Source organism: Cercospora kikuchii, assembly GCF_019650295.1.
Source record: "Cercospora kikuchii DNA, contig_00002, whole genome shotgun sequence".
NCBI lineage: Eukaryota > Fungi > Ascomycota > Dothideomycetes > Mycosphaerellales > Mycosphaerellaceae > Cercospora > Cercospora kikuchii.
This window is the reverse complement of record NW_025408583.1, coordinates 1,701,291-1,724,464: the sequence shown is the minus strand read 5'-3', so window position 1 is coordinate 1,724,464 and position 23,174 is coordinate 1,701,291. Positions and strand designations below refer to the sequence as shown.

The 23,174-nt window shown below is 53.8% G+C and overlaps 5 protein-coding genes across 5 annotated transcripts; 2 read left to right on the top strand and 3 right to left on the bottom strand.

Moving 5' to 3' along the window:
* Nucleotides 1–88: 88 nt before the first annotated feature.
* On the bottom strand, nucleotides 89–1,843 carry CKM354_000287200 (uncharacterized protein; the record flags this gene model as incomplete). Its single annotated transcript, XM_044798042.1, has 3 exons — nucleotides 89–146; nucleotides 213–1,422; nucleotides 1,474–1,843. The coding sequence occupies 3 exons, from the start codon at nucleotides 1,841–1,843 to the stop codon at nucleotides 89–91; spliced, it is 1,638 nt and encodes a 545-aa protein (XP_044653977.1).
* A 2,035-nt stretch (nucleotides 1,844–3,878) lies between these two features.
* Nucleotides 3,879–5,660, top strand: CKM354_000287100 (uncharacterized protein; the record flags this gene model as incomplete). Its single annotated transcript, XM_044798041.1, has 2 exons — nucleotides 3,879–5,500; nucleotides 5,573–5,660. The coding sequence occupies 2 exons, from the start codon at nucleotides 3,879–3,881 to the stop codon at nucleotides 5,658–5,660; spliced, it is 1,710 nt and encodes a 569-aa protein (XP_044653976.1).
* A 2,004-nt stretch (nucleotides 5,661–7,664) lies between these two features.
* On the top strand, nucleotides 7,665–10,495 carry CKM354_000287000 (uncharacterized protein; the record flags this gene model as incomplete). The annotated part of the gene is made up of 3 exons (XM_044798040.1): nucleotides 7,665–7,941; nucleotides 8,079–8,243; nucleotides 8,298–10,495. The coding sequence occupies 3 exons, from the start codon at nucleotides 7,665–7,667 to the stop codon at nucleotides 10,493–10,495; spliced, it is 2,640 nt and encodes an 879-aa protein (XP_044653975.1).
* Nucleotides 10,496–13,034: 2,539 nt separating this feature from the next.
* CKM354_000286900 (uncharacterized protein) lies at nucleotides 13,035–16,893 on the bottom strand (the record flags this gene model as incomplete). The annotated part of the gene is made up of 3 exons (XM_044798039.1): nucleotides 13,035–13,546; nucleotides 13,604–16,230; nucleotides 16,280–16,893. 3 exons carry the CDS (start codon nucleotides 16,891–16,893, stop codon nucleotides 13,035–13,037), a joined length of 3,753 nt encoding a protein of 1,250 aa, XP_044653974.1.
* A 3,735-nt stretch (nucleotides 16,894–20,628) lies between these two features.
* On the bottom strand, nucleotides 20,629–21,585 carry CKM354_000286800 (uncharacterized protein; the record flags this gene model as incomplete). Its single annotated transcript, XM_044798038.1, has 2 exons — nucleotides 20,629–20,754; nucleotides 20,809–21,585. The coding sequence occupies 2 exons, from the start codon at nucleotides 21,583–21,585 to the stop codon at nucleotides 20,629–20,631; spliced, it is 903 nt and encodes a 300-aa protein (XP_044653973.1).
* Nucleotides 21,586–23,174: the final 1,589 nt, after the last annotated feature.

Sequence of the window (23,174 nt, the reverse complement as noted above, 5' to 3'; positions counted from 1 at the left end):
TTTTTCCAGCAGGGAAACTTTCGTTCAATCTCGCTTTCGTGAGAAACATCTGCGGGGAGGTGTACTCGTGTCGTGAGGAGTAGATCAACTACAACTTAGCAGCAGGGACCTTCTCACCCTGGTTCGTGATCTCGTTATACAACAATCTGTGGCATAGTCAGCTTCTCACTGTACTCAAAAGTCTCAATGACGGTGGACGGGGAAGGACTCACGATGTCAAGAATTCCGCGTACTCCTCGCCGGTAACCTGTGTGGCGAAGTACTTCGCCGCAAGCTTGTACTTGTTACCCTTGGGGCCATTCTTCTCCAATTCGTCGGCCTGCTCGTACAGCAGTTTCAAGGCATACTGCTTGTCGACCTTCTTGCCCTCAGCAGTGGGCACGCCATGTCTGCACCACTGCCAGAGTTGCGATCGGGAGACTTCGGCAGTTGCAGCATCTTCCATCAAGTAGTTGATTGGCACACATCCGACTCCGCGGAGCCAGCCCTCCATATAACCGAGACCGATGTTCAAGTTCTTGCGAATGCCGTCTTCGGTGATCTTGCCCGGAACATTCATGTTCAGAAGGTCATTGGCATTGATGTTGACGTCCTCGCGACGGCGGTGGATTTGGTTTGGTGTCGGCATGTGCTCGTTGAAGACGGCGCCTGCAACCGGAGCGAGACCTGGATGGGCGACCCAGGTACCGTCGTGACCGGCACGAACCTCACGAAGCTTGTCAGTGCGGACCTGGTCCATGACTGCTGCGTTGGCCTTCTCGTCGTTCTTGATTGGGATCTGTGCTGCCATGCCACCCATGGCGTGCACGCCACGGGAGTGGCAGGTCTTGATGAGGAGTTGCACATAGGCGTCCATGAATGGAACAGTCATGGTGACGGACGATCGGTCGGGAAGGACGAATTGTGGGTTCTGTCGGAAGCGCTTGATCACGGAGAAAATGTAGTCCCATCGGCCGCAGTTCAGGCCAGAAGAGTGGTCGCGGAGCTCGTAAATGATCTCCTCCATCTCGAATGCAGCGGTGATGGTCTCAATGAGGACAGTGCCTCGGATAGTGCCTCGTGGCATGCCAATGTAGTCCTGGGCGAGATTGAAGACATCGTTCCAGAGACGGGCCTCGAGGTGAGATTCCATCTTTGGCAGGTAGAAGTACGGGCCAGCGCCACGCTTGACGAGCTCGTGGGCGTTGTTGAAGAAGTACAGACCAAAGTCAAAGAGCGATCCTGAAATTGGCTCGCCGTCGACTGTGAAGTGCTTCTCCTCCAAGTGCCAGCCACGTGCACGAGCGATGAGGGTAGGAAGTGTGCGGTCTGTTCGCAGCTTGTACTCCTTCTCGCCCTGCTTGAAGTCGATTTGCTTGCGAATGGCATCATAAAGGTTTACCTGCCCATTGATCATGTTGTCCCAGGTTGGAGCGCTGGCATCTGTCTAGTTGTCAGATTGTTGCTACCTCCTGGCACTGAGTGTCGGCTTACCTTCGAAATCAGCCATATATGTCCAAACATCCGAGTTCAATGCGTTCACGACCATCTTGCGATCAACTGGTCCTGTGATCTCCAATCTCCTGTCTGCCATTCCTGGCGCTGGGGGAGCTCCACGCCATGTCTTGTCTTCGCGAATGTGCTTCGTCTCGGGGAGGAAATCGAGTTGGTGGCCGTTGTCGAGCTCTTGCTGGCGGACCTGACGGCGTTCCAGGAGCGCCTTTCGTGTGGAGTTGAATGTTCGGTGGAGGATGGCGAGGAAGATGGTGGCTTCCTTGCTGAGCACTCGTCGTCGTTGGTCGTCGAGCTTCCCGAGGATGTTGACATCCTTGAGGATCTGATCTGTGTTCACGGGAGTAGGCATGGTGGTTGCAGTCAGTGCCAGTGCTGTGATAGTTCTCTCTTTCCTGTGCAAAGTGTGATTTGTAGCACAGCGGAATAGACAATGAGAGAGTGATGAGGTAGTATACTTGCGCCGCGAGCTGGAGCAGTATCGTCCTTATACGTCACGCTGAGCTCCGTCCAGAGCTGGCTCTGACATTTGCTATGCCGAGGACGACGTACCGCGCCCCAGCGTGGTGCCGCCGTCATAGCATCCGCTCCGATCGCTCCCTGCCACTGTCGGCTGAGGGGAGCAGCTCCAGTCTGCGTGTGAACTGGCGCGCAAGCGATCGACCTCGGCCAATGATACAACTACCCGCAACCTTAAAGTGCATGTGAAGAAAGTCATCCGAGAGCCATGGCACTGCGCTGGCCGCGATAGCAGTGCCAGGAGACATGGAATTGCCATCAAAGTGGTGCGACAAAGGCCGTGAATGGCATGGCGAGTGCTTTGTGACTCCGCAAGACCGCTGCAATGACTTTAGTACTCGCGCATGGAGCTCCGCAGCGCCCGCACTACCCACGCCATCCACTCACAAGCGGACTTGGCCCGATACCATGATGCTTTTGGCCCTGGATCGAGGCTGAATGTCGCTCAACAACCATGCGGCGACAGGCAGTGCGGACGACCGAGACTTTGTGCGGCTGCCAGCATTCCTGCTCCGAGCCTGCCGTCCCTGCCGCTGCCATTCGTGCGCTGATGCCTGCACGAAACGCTTCACTGACTGTTTGCACCATTTGAAGAAATGCAGGACGAAAGAACGCAACATCAGAAAAGAGTGAGGTCCAGAAGATGACCATGCCGAGCACGATATAGACTCAAGATTCAGCCGCCTCGCACAAGGAAGATGGCGCCGCTACTGCCAGTTCACAAGAGCCTCACGTTCCGAAATATTCTCGAGCCAGGCCTCGGCCGGGCATGGAGACGACTTTCAACGCTTTCCGCGCCTGTAGTGATTCAATTACTCTCCGATCTGGTCATTGCTGGCCCGTCGAATGGAACTGTGGCTTTGGAGATGGTCTCATCGACTCTGCGACCATTCTCAGCGTTCATCATCTGAAGGGCGGACATCGAGAAAGGTTCCCCTGCGCGTCCGAAAGAAGCACGGGCGAGGGCTTCACATGAAAGGGAGTGTAGGCTATACTCGTTCTGCGCTCTCCTGTGAACTTCGTCGAGGTGAAGGAACAGTTGCCAGACTAATGTATATTCGTGCTCTTACCAAAAGTGTAACGAGTATTGCTATTATCTGCTCCAAGGCCTGCGCAAGTAACTAGTATGCCACAGCCTCTGCTAACAATACAGCCGTTTCATGATAGGCAAGCAGACGAATAGTCTCAATTCCAGAGTCAGATGAGATTGAGGACTGCAAGAGCCCGAGAATCCAAACAGATCACAATGGCAAGATACCTATGCGAAGGGACTATCTTGGAGGCGCATCTTGCGCTCTACACTTACTTCTCCAAGCAACAAGCGCTGGGGCAAAAGTCGACATGCGTATATCGAACGAACTATCACGTTCCAGTACATCCATTTCGAGCAGTGTCACTATCACAGAGACACAACCCTTACCATATACAGCGCAAACCTCATGCCAATGCACATGTACACATATATTATGCACAATCGTGAAGACGCATCGTTGCACGCGCCCTCCACAGCCATATCACTCATATCCCCACTACCAAGCCCGTCTGCCCAGCTTCGCTACATATATAAACCGACGGGCGACGATCTGCAAAGGGAAAGCTCCACCGTAGCGACAAAATAGGCGATCCCTCATGCCTCACTTCGCCGCCCCGCCGCACAACATCCAATGGGCACAATGCGTTGCAAGGCATTGGAGCTATCTGCACACAAGCTCGAGATATCACGGCAAGTGCAAATGTTCCTGCATGAAATAAATACCACTTCAGTAGAGTTTTTGGTTCCTTCTACTGCAAGTGTTGCCTACTGACCACAACACAACCGGAAGCGGACGTCTGATTGAGAAGAGGAGGATAAAGACGCCGATGCAAAGATGAAGGCTTACCAACATATCAGAAGAGCAGGGACAGCAGCACTGCTTTCCGCAATTTTACTACCATCCGCAACAGCCACGACCAAACCCCAACATGCCTCCTCGAACTTCACCTCTCACGCCCACTCCCTCCTCACCCAATCCATGACCTTCATGGATCAGCTCTACGACCCCATAGCCGGCTACCTCTACCGCTTCGACACTGCCCTCCTCCACGACACCCGTTCCTCTTCCTGGTACGCAGCAGGTCTCCTAGCCCGCGCCAGCCTCACCAATACCAGCACATCGCCATCCGACATCTCCGAAGCAATCCAAGTCATAACAAACATTATAACCCCCCAATTTACCAACACCTCCGAACAATGGTACGGCGACTACCAATCCTACCCGGAACAGCCATACCCCGGCACAGAACAGTATCCCGCAACAATTTACAATACCTGGGACCCGAATTGGCGAGGTTTCATTGGAACAGCATTCATCGTCATCTTGGAAGAATACAGCCACCTCTTGCCAGCTTCTCTCCAGAACGATATCCTCGCAAGTCTGCGCCTCAACGCCATAGGCGATACATACCGCGTCGGGGGCGTAGACGACGATAATCTATACCCCTTCTACTCCAACGCGGCAATAATGAAAGCCGCAGTGGGGTCGTATATCGGTCATCGGTTACAAGATGCGAATCTGACGAATGAAAGCGAAGCTTGGGGTAGAGAGATTGTAGAACTCTTTGATGAGGTCGGAGGCAGTCTGAGTGAATTCAATGGACCGACTTACACTGGCGTGAGTCTTACTGCGTTGACGGTGTGGGCCAAGTACTTGCCTTCGAATTCCTCGCTGAAGGCCAGCGGCGAGAGGATGATTCGTCGCACTTGGGAAGAGTTCGGCGAGTTGTATAATGCGAATATGAAGCAGATCACGGGACCGTGGGATCGGAGCTATGGGTATGATGAGTCGAAGTATCTGTCCATCATGAGCTTGTGGATCTGGGCTCTCGTGGGACTGGAGGCATCGCCGTTCGGACCAAACTTCAAGCCCTGGGCGATCGCGCACAACGATGATTTCGAGATCGGCCCTCTGGTCGCCATCTTGACCAAGTATCATGTGCAGCAGGGCTGGGTCGGCGAGAAGGTCATGAGGTCTCTTACCGAATTCGAGGATCCAGGCGAAGAGGGCAGACTGTTCACTGCATCTGCTTACTCGTACGCTTACGATCATGTCCCTCGCAATATTACGTCTTGGATATCTGCCAACTTGACGATTGGCGCAGAGAGCTTCGACATGAACGTCGTGGGCGGTCCAGCCAGGAATCCATCTCAATTCAACCCCGCAGTCGCGCAGTGGTTACGAGAAGATGGATCAGTTGGCTTCCTGACGTTGTATCCAGAGACACAAGCGCTACAGGCCGAAGTCGGTCCACGACGACTCAATCTGACATATCCGTATGGTAACGCGACGAGCAAATTTGTCTTCCACGTCAGCCCGAATGGGCTGGCCGGGCCGAGGAATGTGTATTCGTGGGACGATATCCTTGGTGTCGGTGTGAAGGTCTCTGGCTCGGTACGCCCAGAACCGGAGATCAGCTTCTGCGGCAACGTCGGAGGAGCTTGCGATCCTGTCAAGTACGTGGCTACTGTCCATCGCCTGGCAGATTTCTCGGCCGCATTGCATTGGCTGACTTGTTATCTTTTTAGTGAATTCGACCTATGGAACTTCACGTACAGCATGTCGGCGAATGATACACGACTGCCGAACATCGTCCTTGATTTTGAGCTTGTGTGACGGGTCGTGAGCTTCATGCTAGCAGGCTGGGCTGGGCAAGATAAAGCTGTGGCTAAGCATGGGAGGTCGAGTTTCGTGGGGTGTCCTGTAGCGCCAAACTAGGCCTTTGTGGTCGATGTGTTTGCAATCAGACAACCGTCGCGTGATGCATTTTGCACTCACAGAATTTTCGATGCTATGGCAGATGCGGCTGGTAGGACATGGAGGGGCTGGTTGATGCCGAGACCCCATGGTCAGGCCAGTTACATCCTACGGCGGAGTGACGATCATGAGTTGAGCCAAGGAAAGGAAGACACGGATATGAGCTGGGGACTGGGTAGGGCATGGCGGATAAATAATCGTGGAGTTTCCCGATATGCAGTAGCCGCTTTGGTGTCCTGGCAGGCCGTCTGATCGTTCGTGCTGCAGATTTGGTGGCACCGTCGACATGACCCAGTGCGCCGTGGTACGGCAAAGTTAGTTGGAATGCATCTCGTAAGGAAAAACTGTCGAGCCACGCGGATGGTGAGCTGCTGACCACAGCACGTGCGCGTTGATTGGGCGACTTCGGCGAGCGTGAAGAAGTGCTTTTAGATCCGCCTGCACGAAAAGCAGCAGGTCGATGGTTCGTGGTGACATGTCGGCTCGCTGCAGTAGATGATCAGCAATGAGGCTAGATTGTTCAGGGCTGGCGTGGTGTTGAGCGGCGTGAATCGTGATAGTCGATGTCTGGGCGGGTCGCGCTTCGCAAGGTGAGGCGAGCAGGGAAGGAGCTAGCACGGGCTGCTGAATCTGGCAATCGCGAAGGGCGCTGCAGCGACGTCGCTGAGGCCAACACGTGGCGGGTCGTGAGCTCGTCGATGGGGAGGCAGACGTCGATTGGCTCCCAAATTTGCATTGATAGAAGTATCACGGTATCTCTGCTCCCGCTGATAATGATGCTGAGGGTGCGCGGTCGAGGGTGCGGGCGGTGAGATTGGTGAAGCTCGGCGATTTGGGCAGCGCATCGTTGCGATGCTAATCCGGCAGGCACGCGGTCGATGCTGCAACCTAGAATGAAGGTGGAAAGGCTGGCAGCGAGCCCATTGCTCGCGAGGTGCAGCTGGAGGTGCAGAGAAACGGGCCGGTGGCCGCTGCTCCCTGCCCTGTGCGGACGCAAAAAAGAAGGGTCTGGATCGCCAATGGGCTAGGGTGGCAGAGGCATTGCGTGGCTGTGATGACAGCGAGACATTGACGCGAGCGCGAGGGTGTTCACGCGCGCAGCAGCGGTGAGCGCGGTCGGCATGCCGGCGCGCTCGTCGCGGGGCAGAGGGAGGGCTCAGGAGGGGCAGACGGCGGTGCGCGGCTGGTGGGCGACGGTGGCGAGCGGACGCGCGATGATCGATGCAGGCCGAGTGTCACAATGACAGCGCCGTGAGAGAATCGTCCAGTGCACGAGGCCGTTTGACTAGTTCGCGAAGAAGTGGGCGCGTCGGCGGCTTGGGCGGCTTTTGACCTGGCCGTGAAGGACAGGCGCGCGAGCCGTTCCAGCTGCTGCACTGAGAAGATGCAATGCAGTGGTACGTATCCACCCGGCAGAGGCGAGCGATGCGAACTCGGCAGCAGCATCAGCGCGGCGCGCCACTCTGCTGCTTGCGCCTGTTGCTTGAAAGTGGGAGGGCGGACAGCGGACGGCGGATGTTGTGCTGCTGCAGCCGCTGGCGTCGGCAAGACTCACTGTTGCATTATTCTAGTCTAGCTTTTTTTGCTGATAGGCGCCAACGACCACTACTCCCACCACGCACCAACCCTCTGCGCGGCACATCGTCTGCGCACCGCTGGCGTGTCTTGGAGGGGCCCGCCCTTGCCTGTCCTGCCCTGCCCGTGCTTGCTCCACCTGTCATACACTCGTTGCCTTTCCCTAAGCGCTCCAACATCTGGATGACTTGCCCGCTTTCTGGAGTCTGTCGCAGCCGCAGCAGCAGCGCAGCGCAGAGCCAGCGACGTCAGTCTCCTCACCCTCACTCGCGGAGAGGGCCCTGAGAAATGGCCGAGGGCAGCCCACTTCCATTTCCCTCCCCTTCAGCGATACTGGGAGAACACCACGACTCGCCACCCACCTCATCAGCCGCAGCAGCAGCACCCGCTCCACCGCCTCCGCTCGAGCCCGTCAGACGTCCCAAGCACGCACGCAGTCCGAGCAGAAAGGACACCGTCAAGAAGGCGGTGCCCAAAAAGGCCGCTGCCGTAGAGGCAGATGCTGGTCCTGATACTGTCAAGGGTGCCAAAGTCGACAAGCCCAAGCAGACCAAAAGTCGCAATGGTAATTGCTATCACACGCCCTGCACCACCTATTTCTTTGCATCACATCTTTGTATCTCTGATTTTCTGATCTTTCTACGCCGTTGCACGTCTCAGGATTTCATCCCGGCGAGGAATACTGATGAGCGAGTGTATCAGGTTGCTCCACGTGCAAGGCGAAGCGGTTAAAATGCGGAGAAGAGAAGCCCGGCTGTCTGAACTGCTCCAAGAGGAATGTCGTTTGTGGAGGCTACAAAAAAGTCTTCCAATGGCGAGACTATGGCAGCCAGCAGGTCAAGACCAACATTGTCGGCCAAAAGCAAGGTACGTACAAGCGCCTCACTCTTCACAACGTTGCCAAGACTGACACGGCATCAGCCACATCTCGCATCTCTCCACCTCGTGAGGCATCGAACAACTCTTCCATAACTACTACACCTACCGGTGAACCACCTAACATCTTAGACGTGCCGCGGTCGAATCCCGATATCGAGCAAAGGCCACGCCGAAAAGCGCCCCGCCGCGCCACCAAAGGCGAAGATGAAGCATCGCTACGACGACCACTTCATCAACGACAGCTGTCTGCCGTGTCGCCCCTCAAGGATGATCATTCTCGCACAGATAGCGCTTTTATGCCCGGCGAAGACGTCAGGCCTAGCCCGTCGTCACAACAAACCGAAGGGACGGGCAGCCCAGGCGAGGTCCAAGGCCACCCAATCTTGTTCAACCCGGACTCAGCATTCGTATATCGCACCCGCTCGCTTTCACCAGGAGATGGCAGAGGCCCATCGCCGACATTGACAGAAATGATGATGCAAGACGGCCATCATATTGACGCTTCACATCTGGACTTTGTGCCCTTTTCCATGCCTGAAGACTACCAGTTCCCCATGTTCTCGACAGGATCACACGACCCAGGGATGCAGGATAATAACAACATTTTCGCCGACATTGATTTAATTGGCCCGATTCAGCCACTCGACATGGACACTTTCATGTGGCCTTCACGTTTGCAGACACCAGCTTCTCCAGACCTCAATGGTGCCATGTGGCATACCGAGATGCCCAGCCCTTGGGGCCACCCAGACATGCCCTTCGACAGCGACGAGACTTTGATGACTCGTTTCGACACTGTAACCTGTGGTGTACTCTCGGTCATCGATGGACCGACAGAGAATCCGTGGCGCAGCCTGATCATGCCCCTGGCCAAGCAGTCGACGGGCTTGTATCATGCACTTCTGGCTTTGGCTGCTTTCCACGGCGCCCAAGACACCCCTCGCCTGCGTTATGTAGGCGCTCACCACAAAGATATCGCGATGCAGAATATTCGTGAAGGCCTTCGAGATGACACAATGCTGAATCACGCAGCGATCGCCACCGCCCTAGCACTAGGTTTCGTCGAAGCATGGGAGAGCAATGTCAAGACTGGCAATGCACACATCAATGGAGCCGCTGCTCTGGTCAAAAAAGCTCTCAACGCGCATCACGAGGACCCACATCAGGGTGAGGATCTTGCAAGACTAAAGTTCCTCTGCAACGCGTGGGTGTACTTGGATGTCATTGCGAGAGTTACAGCAGTAGACGCCAACGACAGTACGGATTTTGACAATGCTCTGTGGCCACCGAATGAGACGCCCGATATAAGTACTGGACACAATGAGCCCGGCTTTGGCATCAATTTCGGAATGGGCATCGATGCTCGACTTGACCCTCTGATGGGATGCGCCGGCACACTATTTCCGCTCATCGGCCACGTTGCGAACCTCGTCCGCAAGGTGTGCAGATCGCAGAGGAATCCAATCGGCGTCATCAGCCAGGCCAGAGATTTGATGGAATCACTGGAGAAGTGGGAACCACCCGCGTACATCGAGAGACCAGAAGATCCTCTCACGGACGTTCGTCACGCTCTGCAGACCGCAGAAGCATATCGCTATGCCACTATGCTTCATCTACACCAATCAGTGCCCGAGCTGCCTACGCCACTGAACGACGAGCAGTACGCGCAGCGCGTACTTCAATACCTGGCTACTGTCCCACTCAACAGCAGAATGCTACTTGTCCACATCTACCCTCTCATGATCGCAGGCTGCCAAGCTGTCGAAAGCGAAGACCGGGACTGGATCCGACAACGATGGGGCGTGATGGGAGCACAGATGCGCATAGGCGTCATTGACAAGTGCGTCGCCTTGACCGAAGAAGTCTGGCGTCGAAGAGACAGCTACGAGGCTAGACCTCCTGAGAAACGGAGACTGATCGCGACAGCTGACCTCCAGCACGTCAGAAACCGGGGTTCTCCGTTGGCCCGTGACGCGCAAGACGTTCGTAACGCAGAGCCTGGCCGCACCGGGATGGTCTTTAGTCTCATGGACATGGATGGAACTCGCAGTCCGCCGGCCAGTAGCGATGGCCCCAACAAGAGAATGCCGCGAGACCGGAATCCTGAAATGGGCATCAGCAAGATCGATATGGCCTACACTGTCCGTGGTCATATCAGCTGGGTGGGAGTCATGTGGGATTGGGCCTGGGAAGGTAAGTGTCTCACTCTAACACCATTGGCGGCATCAAGGCTGACCTAACGCTGTCCTCCTCTAGTCCTCCTCGGCTGAATGCCGATACCTTCCGCCTAGGCCGCCTCGCATATTCGCTTATCTGTTGGGTACGGGATATGCGTATCATGGTGCAAGTGGCGAATCAAAACAAAATCTTTCCAATCCTTAGCGGCGTGGGGTGTGCATTCTGGTCTCTTTTTGCTGTTTGAAACCAATGCACGTACTTATGCGGCTTCATCCGGATTGGGGCGCAAGCGAGATGGACGAACGATTTCTCCTGTCGCCAAATTCCTGATCTTGCCCTTTTGTGCTGTGTAACATCTTGCGTTACCAGCTCCGAGCCGACCCACTCCCGGCATGTCTTGTATCTGCATCAGCCGCCCGGTGTTCTCATCATACATTTTCTGGACTACTCCTGGCAAATAGATTGCTCTTTGATGGACCGACCGATCGACCGACCCAGGTGGACGCAGCTACGAATAGCTGTGTTGCTGCTCTTCCCTGCTTTTGTGCGCTACATGGCTCTGATTGTGGCTCTCTCTTTTACTCTTTCCAACTCTTGTCCAGCGTTCAGCGAGTAAGGCGCTCTCGGGTGGGGCATGAGTGGGAATGCGTTGTCCTTGATGTTCATACCAACGCGCGCGAACGACATCTACATGATACTTTTTCGGTTACAAAAGCACAGTAGTATATTGATATTGAAACTTTCGGTCAAAGAATTGCGGAAGAGGAGGACGTTGGTAAAGTAGACGAACAGGTGGACGTTGCTACACTTATATACAATCTTTGGTTTTATACTGACTAACTACGATGACCTGACTCAAATGGATACTATAAGGCACACTCAATGGAGCCTCCTTCTTCGTCCTAACCCTTTTTTCTCTTCAAAGAGATTTCTCCGACAGTCCTCAAGACTTCCTCTTTGCGGCATAATTGTGCTCGCGGACGACTGCGACGCAAACGTCAGCGTTGAAGAGACGGGGCGCTCCCTGCACATGGCACTCACGCCACGAGCAGGATGGAGGCCGGAAGATGACAACAGACTGAGGCAACATGTCATTTTTGCGAAAACATCACGGGAGAAAAGAGAACGGAAGAACTCTTTTGCCTGATTCACGTTGTTCTCCCTGATTTAGGAAGCCCCGTGTGGAAAGTGTCAGGTACGTGGTTGTGATTACCTAAAAAGGGAAATGAAAGATGGACTGCTTTGGAACAGGGTCAAGGGCAGGAAGGACCAGCCCCAGCCGCCATCGCTACCTCCGGTTTTAAAACCACAAGAGAGCGGCAAGGTCCGGGCGGAGATAATGATTACTCTGCTCAGCTCTTCACTACTTCTGAAGAAAGCATATGATCGCGTTGTGCTTGTGAACACAAAATTGGCTCACTGGATGGATGCACAAGTTCAGACGGTAGGACGCAATGCGGCATGAAGGCGGCTCTCACGGGCAGAACAGAGAAAACTAGACGCAAGAAACCCACCGTCTCATCTCGTTCCCACGCCTCCTCAGAAACAAGCTGGTCTGATTTCGACGACATGAAACATCGAGTAAGAGGATCTCCTCCTCGCCTCCTCGGTGGACTTCGCTCGGAACCAACAGCCCACTGAATCCACTTGACGAGGCGCGGTCGCATCGTAAAATGTTGAGAGAGGAGCCGTTGTCCAGGCATTCTGGTGGAGAAGCAGGCTCCAGCCATTGCGATCGCGATCGTGGTCCGGCTGGGTGACGTGAACTTCGTAGTTCGACCCGCGCGCAAGAGCACGCGAGGGGGATGAGATATATGACAGAGCCATCCGTAGTTCTCAAGATGAACAGAAACAATGCAAGAGAAGGAAGGTTGATAAGAATACTGTAGAACCAACCTTCAAGCACCCGTGAAATTTTACCATCTTGGGAAATCGGTATACAGTCAGAAGGGACCAGGATCAGGGGAGCAAAGATCTCTCAGAAGGACGTGCTCAAGACTGACACACACGCCGCTCATAGAACTATCATCGAACAAGGCAAAGCAATGCGCGCAACAGTGTACGGTGATCCTTCAATCAGCAAAGTCGCCATAAACAGACTACCTAAGTTACCTACACCCTTCCTATGATTATGCATTACTGTCGTGTTCAAACCCCTTCTATCCACCATCCGTCACAATTTTTATCCGTCCATGCAAGATGCACAATGCAGAAACTCAACTGCGCAACCACTCCACAACCGGAAGGCATTCCTTCTCTCAAAGCACTTTCTTTCGCGCCCAAATGCCCAATTGCCGTTGGTGGTCCAGCTCCGAAGATGCATGCTCACAAAGAGACAGATGCCAATGCCGAAGAGCGGAAAGTTAAAGAGTGTTGTCGAACAGATACTGTGGTTCCGATCGGAGAACAGTTCCAGTCATCGTGTCCAAAGTGTAGCTTCTAGTACCTCGCCGCAAGGACAGCATGTCCAGAATGATCATCTTTACGACCCAACGACCGCTTTCGTTTGTTCCGATTCGCGACACGATATACCAATTCGACGACGGTGATAGTAGTCCAGAGAGCGACAGAGCTTCTTCCACGTCAAGAGAAGGGCAATCCTCAATATGGACTCTCCACAACCTCGCAAAGAGCTCGCCACTTATCCTCGTCCTGCACAAGCCAATTCTGGCTCCTCATAGCCCCATCGACAACGTCGATAACTTGTCGGAAGCCTGAAGCCGCGCCTTTGACTTGTACGAAGCGCGCAATAGAGAGGCCGACCTTTCGACCGTTGTCCAGCACTATGAACAGCTCAATTCGGAACGTGATGGGCTTGATATCCAAGGCGTTGACCTTGTCGACACGCGCGGAGATAGTGTTGGTCTCGCGGGAGTACTGCAGATCACGAATGCCATGACGTTGCCATTCTTTGAAGAGGAGGACAAGCTCTTGTCGAGCTTTGCCGCGATGAAGCTCGAAGCAGAGGATGTGAGTTGCTGGCTTGATGTTGAAAAAACGAGCGAACCATGAGCGGGCAGGGCCCAGTTGGGGTGGGTTGTCGTTGCTCGAAGGGACTGGTGATGCTGAGGAGAAAAGTGAATTGAGCGAGCCATTGGTTCGCATGGTAGTATCTATACAGAGCGTTAGCACCTCTGGGTAAGTGTCAATATCGCCGCATGCTGACATACCCAATTCATCCATGTTGGAGTCCTCGACTCCTTTGTCGCGGCCCATCTTGCTGAACCACTTGGCAAATCCTTTCTTTTCGTTCGTGGGACGAGATTTGCGAGCCTGCTCTGTGGTCGATACCAGTGGAGCTGCTGCATCGGCGTGCGATGGCTTGGAGATCACTGTCGACTTACGCCGCTCGACTTTACCATCGACATCCACCAACGTATCTCCGTTGAGCACCTCATCTTCTTTCTTGGAGAGCCCGAACCAGTTGGAGCGTTTTTTGCGCACTACTTGAGGCGACCCAAGCGCACTGTTCTCGTCGATCGATGCAAGACCAGAGCTGTCCAGATTCCTGGCCCTGCGCTGCAGACTTTCCGCGGATCTCTTTGTCGCGACTTTTCGGAGAGTATCGTCCGATGCGGGACTTCCAGTGTTGCGTTTACGAACGTTGAGGGGCGCGACCACAGCAGGAGACGTGGGAGGTACAACACGTATGGTCTTTTCCTCGGGTTTACGTCCTCTGGCCACGGGAGCAGTTACGCTGCGGTGCCAGTTGGTCCCGTCGCGGCTGCTTCGTTGGTCGCTGCTCTCCTCTGAAATAATTGGCAGGAAACCATTTTGGTCCGCATGCTTGCTCGCTTCCGGTGCTGATACTATACGCTTGTCCGGTGTTGAGCCAGCAGCAGGCAAGATGTTGTCGAGAGCTCGCATGACCTCGTCGAACTTTGCAGTATTATCTTCTCCATTGGCTTTGTAGGCTGCCAGCTTCGAGCGAGTCTCTTCGATGGTTTTGGACAAGTAAGAGTTGGGGGTATCTCTAGTCGGAACCTCTGGCAATGGTCGGCGAGGTGGATTGCCCAAAGATGGAAGATCTGGGCTGTCTGAGAATTTGGCAGCAACAGATGACGGAGGCGTCTCATACGGCGAATGCTTGTCAGTCAAGGAAGTGCGAGCTGTCGTGTTAGATCCTAAGGAGTCCCTGAAGAAGGCCTCTTCGCACGCCTTCTCAAGCTCGGCACTATGCTTGCGAATGTCGCTGCGAATGTGGTGTCCAGGAGTATCTGGCTTTCGGACACGAATTCGTGGCGTTTCTGGCTTCACCGTGGGCCCTCGCTCCTTGCGGGACTTTATGTGTTGATCGGCATGTACCAATGGGCTTGAATTTGTGCCCTGCTTCTCTCCTGCCATGAGTTTCGCATGTTGTTTTCGAAGGTGTGCTGGCAGACTCGGGGTAGGGGGCATCGAGCCTTCGGTCGAAGTTTGTGCAGTGAGTGCACTTGCAGTGGACACGCGCCGAATGTGACCAAAGCTAACACCACGTTTGTGTCGATCAGATGGCCGCATTGTAGGTAGAACGGGAGGACTGCTTGGAAGCGAGTGACCGGCAATAGAAGGTCGAGACATCGAGGAGCGTTGCAGGGACGATCGGCTCCTTGCTGAGCGTGGTAGACTGGACGATGTCGTGTTAGATTGACGGCGATGAGCTTGTTTGAGCGTTTCAATCCGGGTTGAATTTGGATGCCGCAGGTTGCGACCCATGCTGCCTTTGCGCGTGCTGCTTGTGCCATTTCGATGCACTGTCACGCTCAAGTAGTCCCCTTGAGCATTGATAAGCGGATCTCGTGATGCTCGATACGGATCATAACTGCTCTCTGACGCCGGGGGTGCGGCAAAACTGGAACTCGGTCGAAGATGCTCATCGTTCATGATCGAATACTGCGACTGCGAGCGTGGAGCACTACTGGGCATTGGCGGTGCATCGTCCTCGAAAGGTGGTCGGCTGTGATGATAGTCGCTGGCGGAGTAGCTGACTCCGTCTGTTTCATCGTAGCTCTCCAGCGTTTCTTCCTTGTGCTTCAGCAGAGCAGCATAGAAGAGCTTTTCCTGATTCAGGTCGTCCTTATCCAGCAATTTTTGGATCAAGCTTTGTTCTGATTCGCTATGCCACAATGTGCGCATGTTGCTGAGAATCTCGCGATCGATGTCTTGGATCTTCTTCACTCTCCACTCTTCGATCTGCGGGGGCTTGCCAACCGCGGCCTCCTTCGTACCATCAGGACCCAAGAGATCAAACTCCTCGTCGTATTCGTGCATGAAAGGATGATCCCATACTTCGTCCATGGTCAAGCGCTTCTTGGGGTCCGCCTTGAAGATGCGAAAAATGAGGTCTTGCGCCCCGCGACTCAGAAACTTAGGCATGTGGTACTTCGCTGCGGTGATGTCCCGAAAGAGAATCCGAATGTCATTGGTCTTGTCGTAATTGAAAGGCGTCGTCCCGGTGAGCATGACATAAAGGATAACGCCGCAGCTCCAGGCATCAGCCAGAGGCCCATCGTACGGTCGGTTTGACACTACTTCGGGAGCAGCATAGTGCGGACTGCCGCAAGGGGTGCTTAACAGACGCCCTTTGGGCTGGAGGGCAGCCATGCCGAAATCGATCAGCTTCACTTGGAGTGTTCTGCGATCGAGCAGAATATTTTCTGGCTTCAGATCTCGATGGCAGATGAGCATTCGATGGCAGTAAAGCAGCGCTGACACAATCTGTCGGAATATGTAGACGGTCTCGTCCTCCGTCAGCCCTTGGCGCTCGTCGACGTAGTGGAAGAGCTCGCCGCCATCAACATATTCCATGATCAAGTATCTGAGCTTTGATTAGTATCGAAAGCTACCAAGCAATCATCGCAACTTACAACTCATTCCTGTTCTCCCATACATCGTAAAGCTGCACAATGTTGGGATGCTCCAGAAGCTTCATGATGGCAATCTCACGTTCCAACCCGTAGGGTATTGGCTTGTATCCAGATGTGGCCAGCCCAGGCGACGCTCTGATGCTCTCGATCAAGTTGGCTAGACTCTGAGCGCGCGTCTGCTCTGCAGTGGATCTCGTGATGATCTTGACAGCTCCATATTGATCTCTGTATCGATGTCGGACGACACGAACACGTGAGCAACCGCCCCTGCCAATGGTCTTGCCCAATTGCCAGTGTCCGATCCAGGTCTTGCGTCTCACTCCTGAGCTCGTTGAAGTCGTGGAGATGGCAGAGTTGCGCTTCGAGTCGCGTGCGTCGTCGCTGGTTATCTGTGAGACGCGCTTGTTTTCAGCGGACACTGGACGCGGCTGGGCACGGACTGTGAGCGTGCCATTGGGCTCCAAAGACTCGTTGTGGGGCAGGCTCGACGATGTCTGCCCTTTGATGGATCTGCTCTGCCGCTGGGAGACCGGCGGCGTGTTGGTTTTGTTCTTGAGCTCGAGTAGCGGTTGCCGCATCGCCGACGGGCGGTTGGTGCGGTAGCGATCGGCCATGTATCCTTCAGTTGCGAGGCGGACGCTGCATATGGGCAGAGGGATGCAGGGGAAAAGCTGTCCTGGGAGGTGCTGCTCGATGTGATTCTGAATGCTATCTCTGCTGCCCCACCCCTATCCAAGACGTGACGGAGAGTTGGCGCGCGCCTTCACTCGGCAGTGCGCGTGGTGTTGTATCGACTGTCGAATAAATAAGATGCTGTCGAGGTGACGTGCATCGAGAGTGACGCGTCGGGAACGAGAGGACGGCTGGCGGCGTGGCCAACGCGGGTGCTGCTGCTGGTGCTGATGGCGCGACTGGCGGACAGACGGCGGGACGGTGAGATGCTGCGCGTCGGCGAGATGTCGCTGCTGGCAAGAAAGAGTGGATGCGGTCAGTGTGGCGGCGGCAGCAGCGACAGGGCGCTGGGGCGAGGCTGTGTCGCGGGTGTTGGTGAAGTCGCGAAGTAAAGGACTTCTGCTGCCCCAATGCAGCTGCACGATGAAGGGCAGGGAGGGAGAATGCTTCCAATCCTTCGTCGAAACTTCTTCGGAATGGCGGGCGTTGCAGTTGTTTTGGTCGTGTGTTTGCTCGGCACTGGAATGTGCACTTGCTGAAGCTGGTCTCGCGTCCCTCATCTGCCACATGCATACATGCAACAATCGACCCTCGCGGACACCTTCGAGATCATTCTTTCTACCCTCTTCGCACGAGCATCTTCAAATTCTGTTCCGGCAGTCGCCACTCGATATTGCAGATATACCGCGCCCAAGCAAATCTCCTGAACAGCACTTTGGCCCATATGGTTCTCGATCCTCCGCAGCCCACGCGCAATCCACGCGCCAATTCGGCCATCTGCAAGATGTACGACTCGCTTTTGTGGTCTGCGGACTCGCCGCCGTCAGCAATTCTGCTCGCGCGTGGTATGCAGACCGCAGACGGGCGCCGACACAGCCTGTCTGGGCATGGCTTCCTATTGCTGTCAGCAAGGTCGTTTTGCTGGATATCCTACACGGTGCCCGTGGGTCGCGTTGAGAGCAAGTACATCGCTACTGCTGTCCGGAACGGCTGCTTTGAAAGCGTCTTTGCATTTGTCCAGTACTGTCCTACGTTCTTCTGTTCCCAAGCTGTCATTTCCTCAAAGGCAGCATATCCTTCTTCGTCATGCACGACCTCTCTTACACAACCCGATTCCGATCTTTGCCTGGACCCATCTCCATCTCTTTCATAGCCTGCCATATGTATCTTCCCACGCTTGTGAGGTAGGAAGTGGAAACCGCGCAGCTCCGAAGTGTATGACAGTCCCTAGATCCCTTGTCTGAGCAACCACTACTCATCCCAAACCTACCTCTACTTCAACTGACATTAGCAGCACAAAGTGCACAATCTTCCAAAAGCAGTACCCGCGTGAGCAGAGAGAACGAGACACATCGCTTCAGGTAACACGCAGCACGCCTCACGCTGCAAACGACCCTCCACACGGGTACCCACCGCGCCATGGCGCACTCATCGTACCTGGTCACCGGGCTCGCCAGACCCTCGCAAACCTGAACGCCTCACACGTCGACGATGTCGCACCTTCTTGTTCCTGCCCCGGGCGCTCCAGTGTAATAATAAACGATGTGCTACAAGCATGATTCTAGCTGCCTGCAGGACTTTTGGGAGAGAGTCCCAACAGCTCGGGCAGCTTTGCGGATGGCTGCCGCTTGAGATCTCCCTGCAAGGGTTTGTACTGTACACAACGCACGACCACGGATTCGCATCAACGTCAAGCGGCTGACGGCGAGCTTTGGATGCATGCAATGCGCATACCAACGAAATGATTATCGTGCGAATTATGTATGGAGACTTGATGATGCGACGAAAAGCTCTTCGCGGAAAGCAAGTTGGGCGTCCCGAGACTTCTCACAGAGAGACAGATGAAAGCCCACTCGCTCTTTCCCAAAAAGGAAGTTGCAGCACTGTACTCCTAACGCTCACATGTCTTCTCTCCTTCACAGTGCTTTCGTCTTATCATCAAAGAATCATCTAGACATCCACTGCACCTGAAACAACACCACCCAGTCTTGTACAATCTATTCGTGCAATATCATCTCTCTAAAATTAACATCTTGGCAGTCTCTGATGATTGACAATCGAGTGATGCAACAACAGCCTGTTTGACCACGGCATCTAATCATGACATACGGATTATTCCTCCCGGGCTTTTCGGAACGAGATACTGCGATAGATCAATCTGTTTGTGACTGATGTGCAAATCGGCAAATGAGAAAATGGCAAAGTTTTCATGCCAATCGCTGTCTCTTCCTATCGACAAGTCTCGAACACAATTGACGACGCGAATGCGGAATTGGATCTCCGGCCTTGATCGGCATAAGCCAACAAGCCATGGAGAAAACCACGCAAGATCTGCTGCGGCAGTCCCTGATGATGATTGATCATTGATGAGCAGACGAAAAAGGCGATCTCGTGTTCGGACCCTTCTCGACCGATGACCGGATCATCATCGTCGTGTGGTGGTCTGCTGTTGAGAGTGGGACGAGAATGGCCGAAAAAGTGTAAATCTTATCCTGTTCCTCCTTCTTCAACAACAAGATCATCGCTGCAAATCTCTCGGCCTTACTCGGGCTTCCCACCTTTTCCCATAGAGTTTCATCATTTCTTCACGGCTTTTAGACTTTTGGTGTGTACATTGTACATGTGCCGACCACGAGGGGGCTTGACCTGTAGGCGTGAGCTATCGTTCTCGCCCCTGGAGGAAGAACGAGGATCGTCGTGAAGGGAGCAGCACCCAATTAGGCGCACATCCTCATCAACGCTGCGGTGCTGTATGTGTGATCTTGTCTGGATTGGGAAGGTCAAGTGTACGATAGAGATGGATGGAGTTGAAGTTTAATGAGATTGAGTTCTATTTCTTCAAGGCTGCGTGGACTTGTTGTCGTGACTCGTGGGTGTGGATAACGCGCGGCAAGTTGATGTTGATCAACCAAAGTGAAAGAAGGGAGAGGAAAGTGGGAGAAGGCGCGTGGACGTGGGCGATCGCACTGGCAGATTCACAACGACTGCCTCGTCGCAATAGTCTTCCGACCAGCTGGAGGTGCAAAGAGATTGAGAGAAGGAGACGCTTCGAGTGTTTTGCACGATCCGCGCTGGTGATTGATTTTCAATGCTCGAAGTATCTGACAGGTTTTCTTCGCGCTCAGCATACATAAATCAACAGACCTCCTCTTCATATCCCCTGCGCAGAATGTAGTAGTATCCAAGCCCTGGTTACTCAGTACCGCTGCAATGCTTCTGTTTCAAGTAGCTGTCTCAATTCATCTGTTGTCGTCTTCTCTGTCGTGCCACTGTTCTCGCGCTCCTCTGCAAAGCGAAACAAATTCCTGCCGCTCCAAACAACATAATCAACAAGGCAGTCTGGTCCGATAAAAGCTTCCCCACTGGACTGCTGTGCCATATCTTCGCATCGTGGTACCATTATGTCCAAACGCCGCGCTTGCTTGCCTGCTTTCCAATGCCCTGCCAACTGTCGAGCATCCTGTCAAACTCCCCGATCCTTATCCAAAAGGTCCTGGTTTCCATGCCATCCAACCATCCCATAGCCATGTCCGTCATGATAGAATAATCCATAAATATGTCGTGCTCATAGTACAATGCTCGCGAAGGGTATCGTCCAAAGTAAAGCAATAAAGGAAAAGAAACATGATAATTACGAAAGTAGACTCGAGTCGTGTTAGTCACAAGCCGTGACCATGTCACGCTGTGGCGGACACGACGGGGCTATTCTCGAGACTCTCGCTCTTGGGCGATATCGAGCCATCAAGTTCCTTAACTTCCGAGGTTGCGCCTGCTTTGCCGCAGCCTTTGACGAGGACGTGTCTCTGTGAATGAACGTTAGTTGTTGTAGGTTGTGATGATGAGCAGACACGACATACCTTGAGGGCATCCTTTCGCGAGAAGCTCTTGTCGCAATGACCACAAGGGAATGGCTTGACAGCCAAATGAATTCGCTTGTGTCGCTTCAAGTCGTGGTTCCTGTTAAAGCTCTGGGGGCACTGGTCGCATCTGAAGGGTCTGTCGTTTTGAGGGTTTGGTTGAGGATGTCCATACATGTGGTGCATCTGTGCGGCGTGGCCGCTGTTGAAATGTGGGATCATACCTCCTGGAACTCCGCCCATGGAATGACCGGAGAGGACTGCTGCACCTCCCATGCCGGAGTAGCTGTGTGGTCGATACTGTTGGGCGTACTGTGATTGCGACTGGTGGAGAGGGGGCACGGGGCCCGACTGGTTGACTGGTGACATCTTGCCGAGACCTCCTCCGCTCATGGGGCTCTGCGCGACAGGCGAAGGACCGGTCGAGTAGGACTGCTGTGAGTAGTAGGATGTGGTTGGCGTCGGAGGGGGGCGTGCGAAAGCTTCTTGGTTGTGTACCGGGGATGCCTGGGTGACTGGTGCGGGGACAGGCATCGAGCTGTACTGCTGAGGCGCAGGTACCGTTGACTGCGACATACCAATGCTCGAGCTGGGATAGTGGTGCATGTCGCTGTATGGTGGTGGAGGAAGCGCCTCGCTTGCGGTAGGGGAGTTGCTGCCGCGGATGATCGAGTTCAGCGAGGGGGAGAACAGGCTGCGAGTTCCTTGATACGACGAGTGATGTGGCTGCGACGGCTGGAAACCGTACGGGGCGTTGCTCGCTGGTGGCGGCCACATGCCACTGCCGTTGCTCGGCGTATATGACTGCACTGCGCCGTTGCTCTGAGGAACGCTGGTCGCCGGGCTAATGCCGTCGACAGAACCGTTGCTGGGTGGTGTCAGGAGGTTGCCGACACTAGTGAGAGTGGTCGCGGGAGAGTGCTGGCTGTGGTTGACGTGCGAGTAACCAGAGTTGTCGAGTTATGTGGTCGGCAGGTCGGATCGTAAGGCGTATAGCGCAGTAGAAGTAGAGGCGATAGGTAGGAACCAACCGAGTTGATTGTGTTAGTTAGTTACAGGTTGCATCTCACTCCTGAGATAGGGCATCAGCTTAGTCATGTGACCTAACGTCACATGACCTATGTCACCTGATATGCTGTCCCAAAGTGTCTCTCAGAATGTCCAACTGGACTGCACTTTCCAACACTCCCACTCAGGCCAGATGGTCTTCTGCCTGCTTTCTTGCACTCAAGTCCATCCCCAAGTTATGATGAGTCATCAGGTGCTGTGGTCACATGGTTGGAGCTGTGTACCCAATCCATCTTGGTTCAATTCCATGGCCTGGTATCGTGGTATGGGCGAGCCCAGAAGGTTATCCTCTCTGGGGGTTTTCCCTTACCATTTTGCTTTTCTTCCAGTCCTTTCTTCTGAGCCATATATGGATCACCAGACTCTGATTACTCATCAAGTGTGGCAAGCCACTTCTTCCATGGTGCAACTCCTGGGCTTGGTATTCCGGTCCATGTGGTTGAACACTCAACCTACATGGATTGGACTTTTGCTTCTCCAAGGTCCAGAGTTCAATCCACAGTTAGGGCATGAATCTTTTGCCTTTTATCAAGCAAGTTGGAGTTGTCTTACAAACTCCTGGAACTGTGGCCCATTCTTTGGTTTGGTTAGGCCATCAGCAACTATCTCTTTTGTTGGAACATATTCCACTGCAACCTTCCTTTGCCACCAGAGATGTCTGACATGGTTGTATGCAACATCAATATGTTTAGATCTCTCATGGGTGTGTGCATCTTTGACAAGGGTCAAAGCTGCCTGGTTGTCTCCCATAATTTGTACTGGCCTCAACTCTTTAACTGCGTCAGGATGGGCCTTTACAGTTGGTTGGAATGGGCATTCTCCCACTAACCCTGCACAGTCCATCTCTCTCAAGAGTGCTGCCAAGAATTGAGACTGCTTTGCACATGCATTCATAGCCATGTACTCAGCTTCCATTGTTGATGTTGCAACAGACTTTTGCTTCTTGCTCATCCAAGAAACTGGGGCTCCACAAAGGAAGAAGATGCTTCCAAGGATTGAGACTCTGTCTGCTTTGTCCATTGCATAGTCAGAGTCAGAATACCCAATCAGCTTTCCTCCATTTCTCCTGAACATCAATCCCAGGTCTTGGGATGATCTTAGGTACCTTGCCAGTTTCTTCAGAGCATGCATATGCCTCTTGGCTGGGTCTGAACTGTATGAGCTCAGTCTGCCAAGGGAGAAAGCAATGTCTGGTCTTGTCATAACCATGGGCCACATCCAGGTACCAGTTTGACTTTGGTACTCTGATCTGCTCCCTCTCTCATCATACAAGTCTGTTGGTTTCAGACTTTCATAAC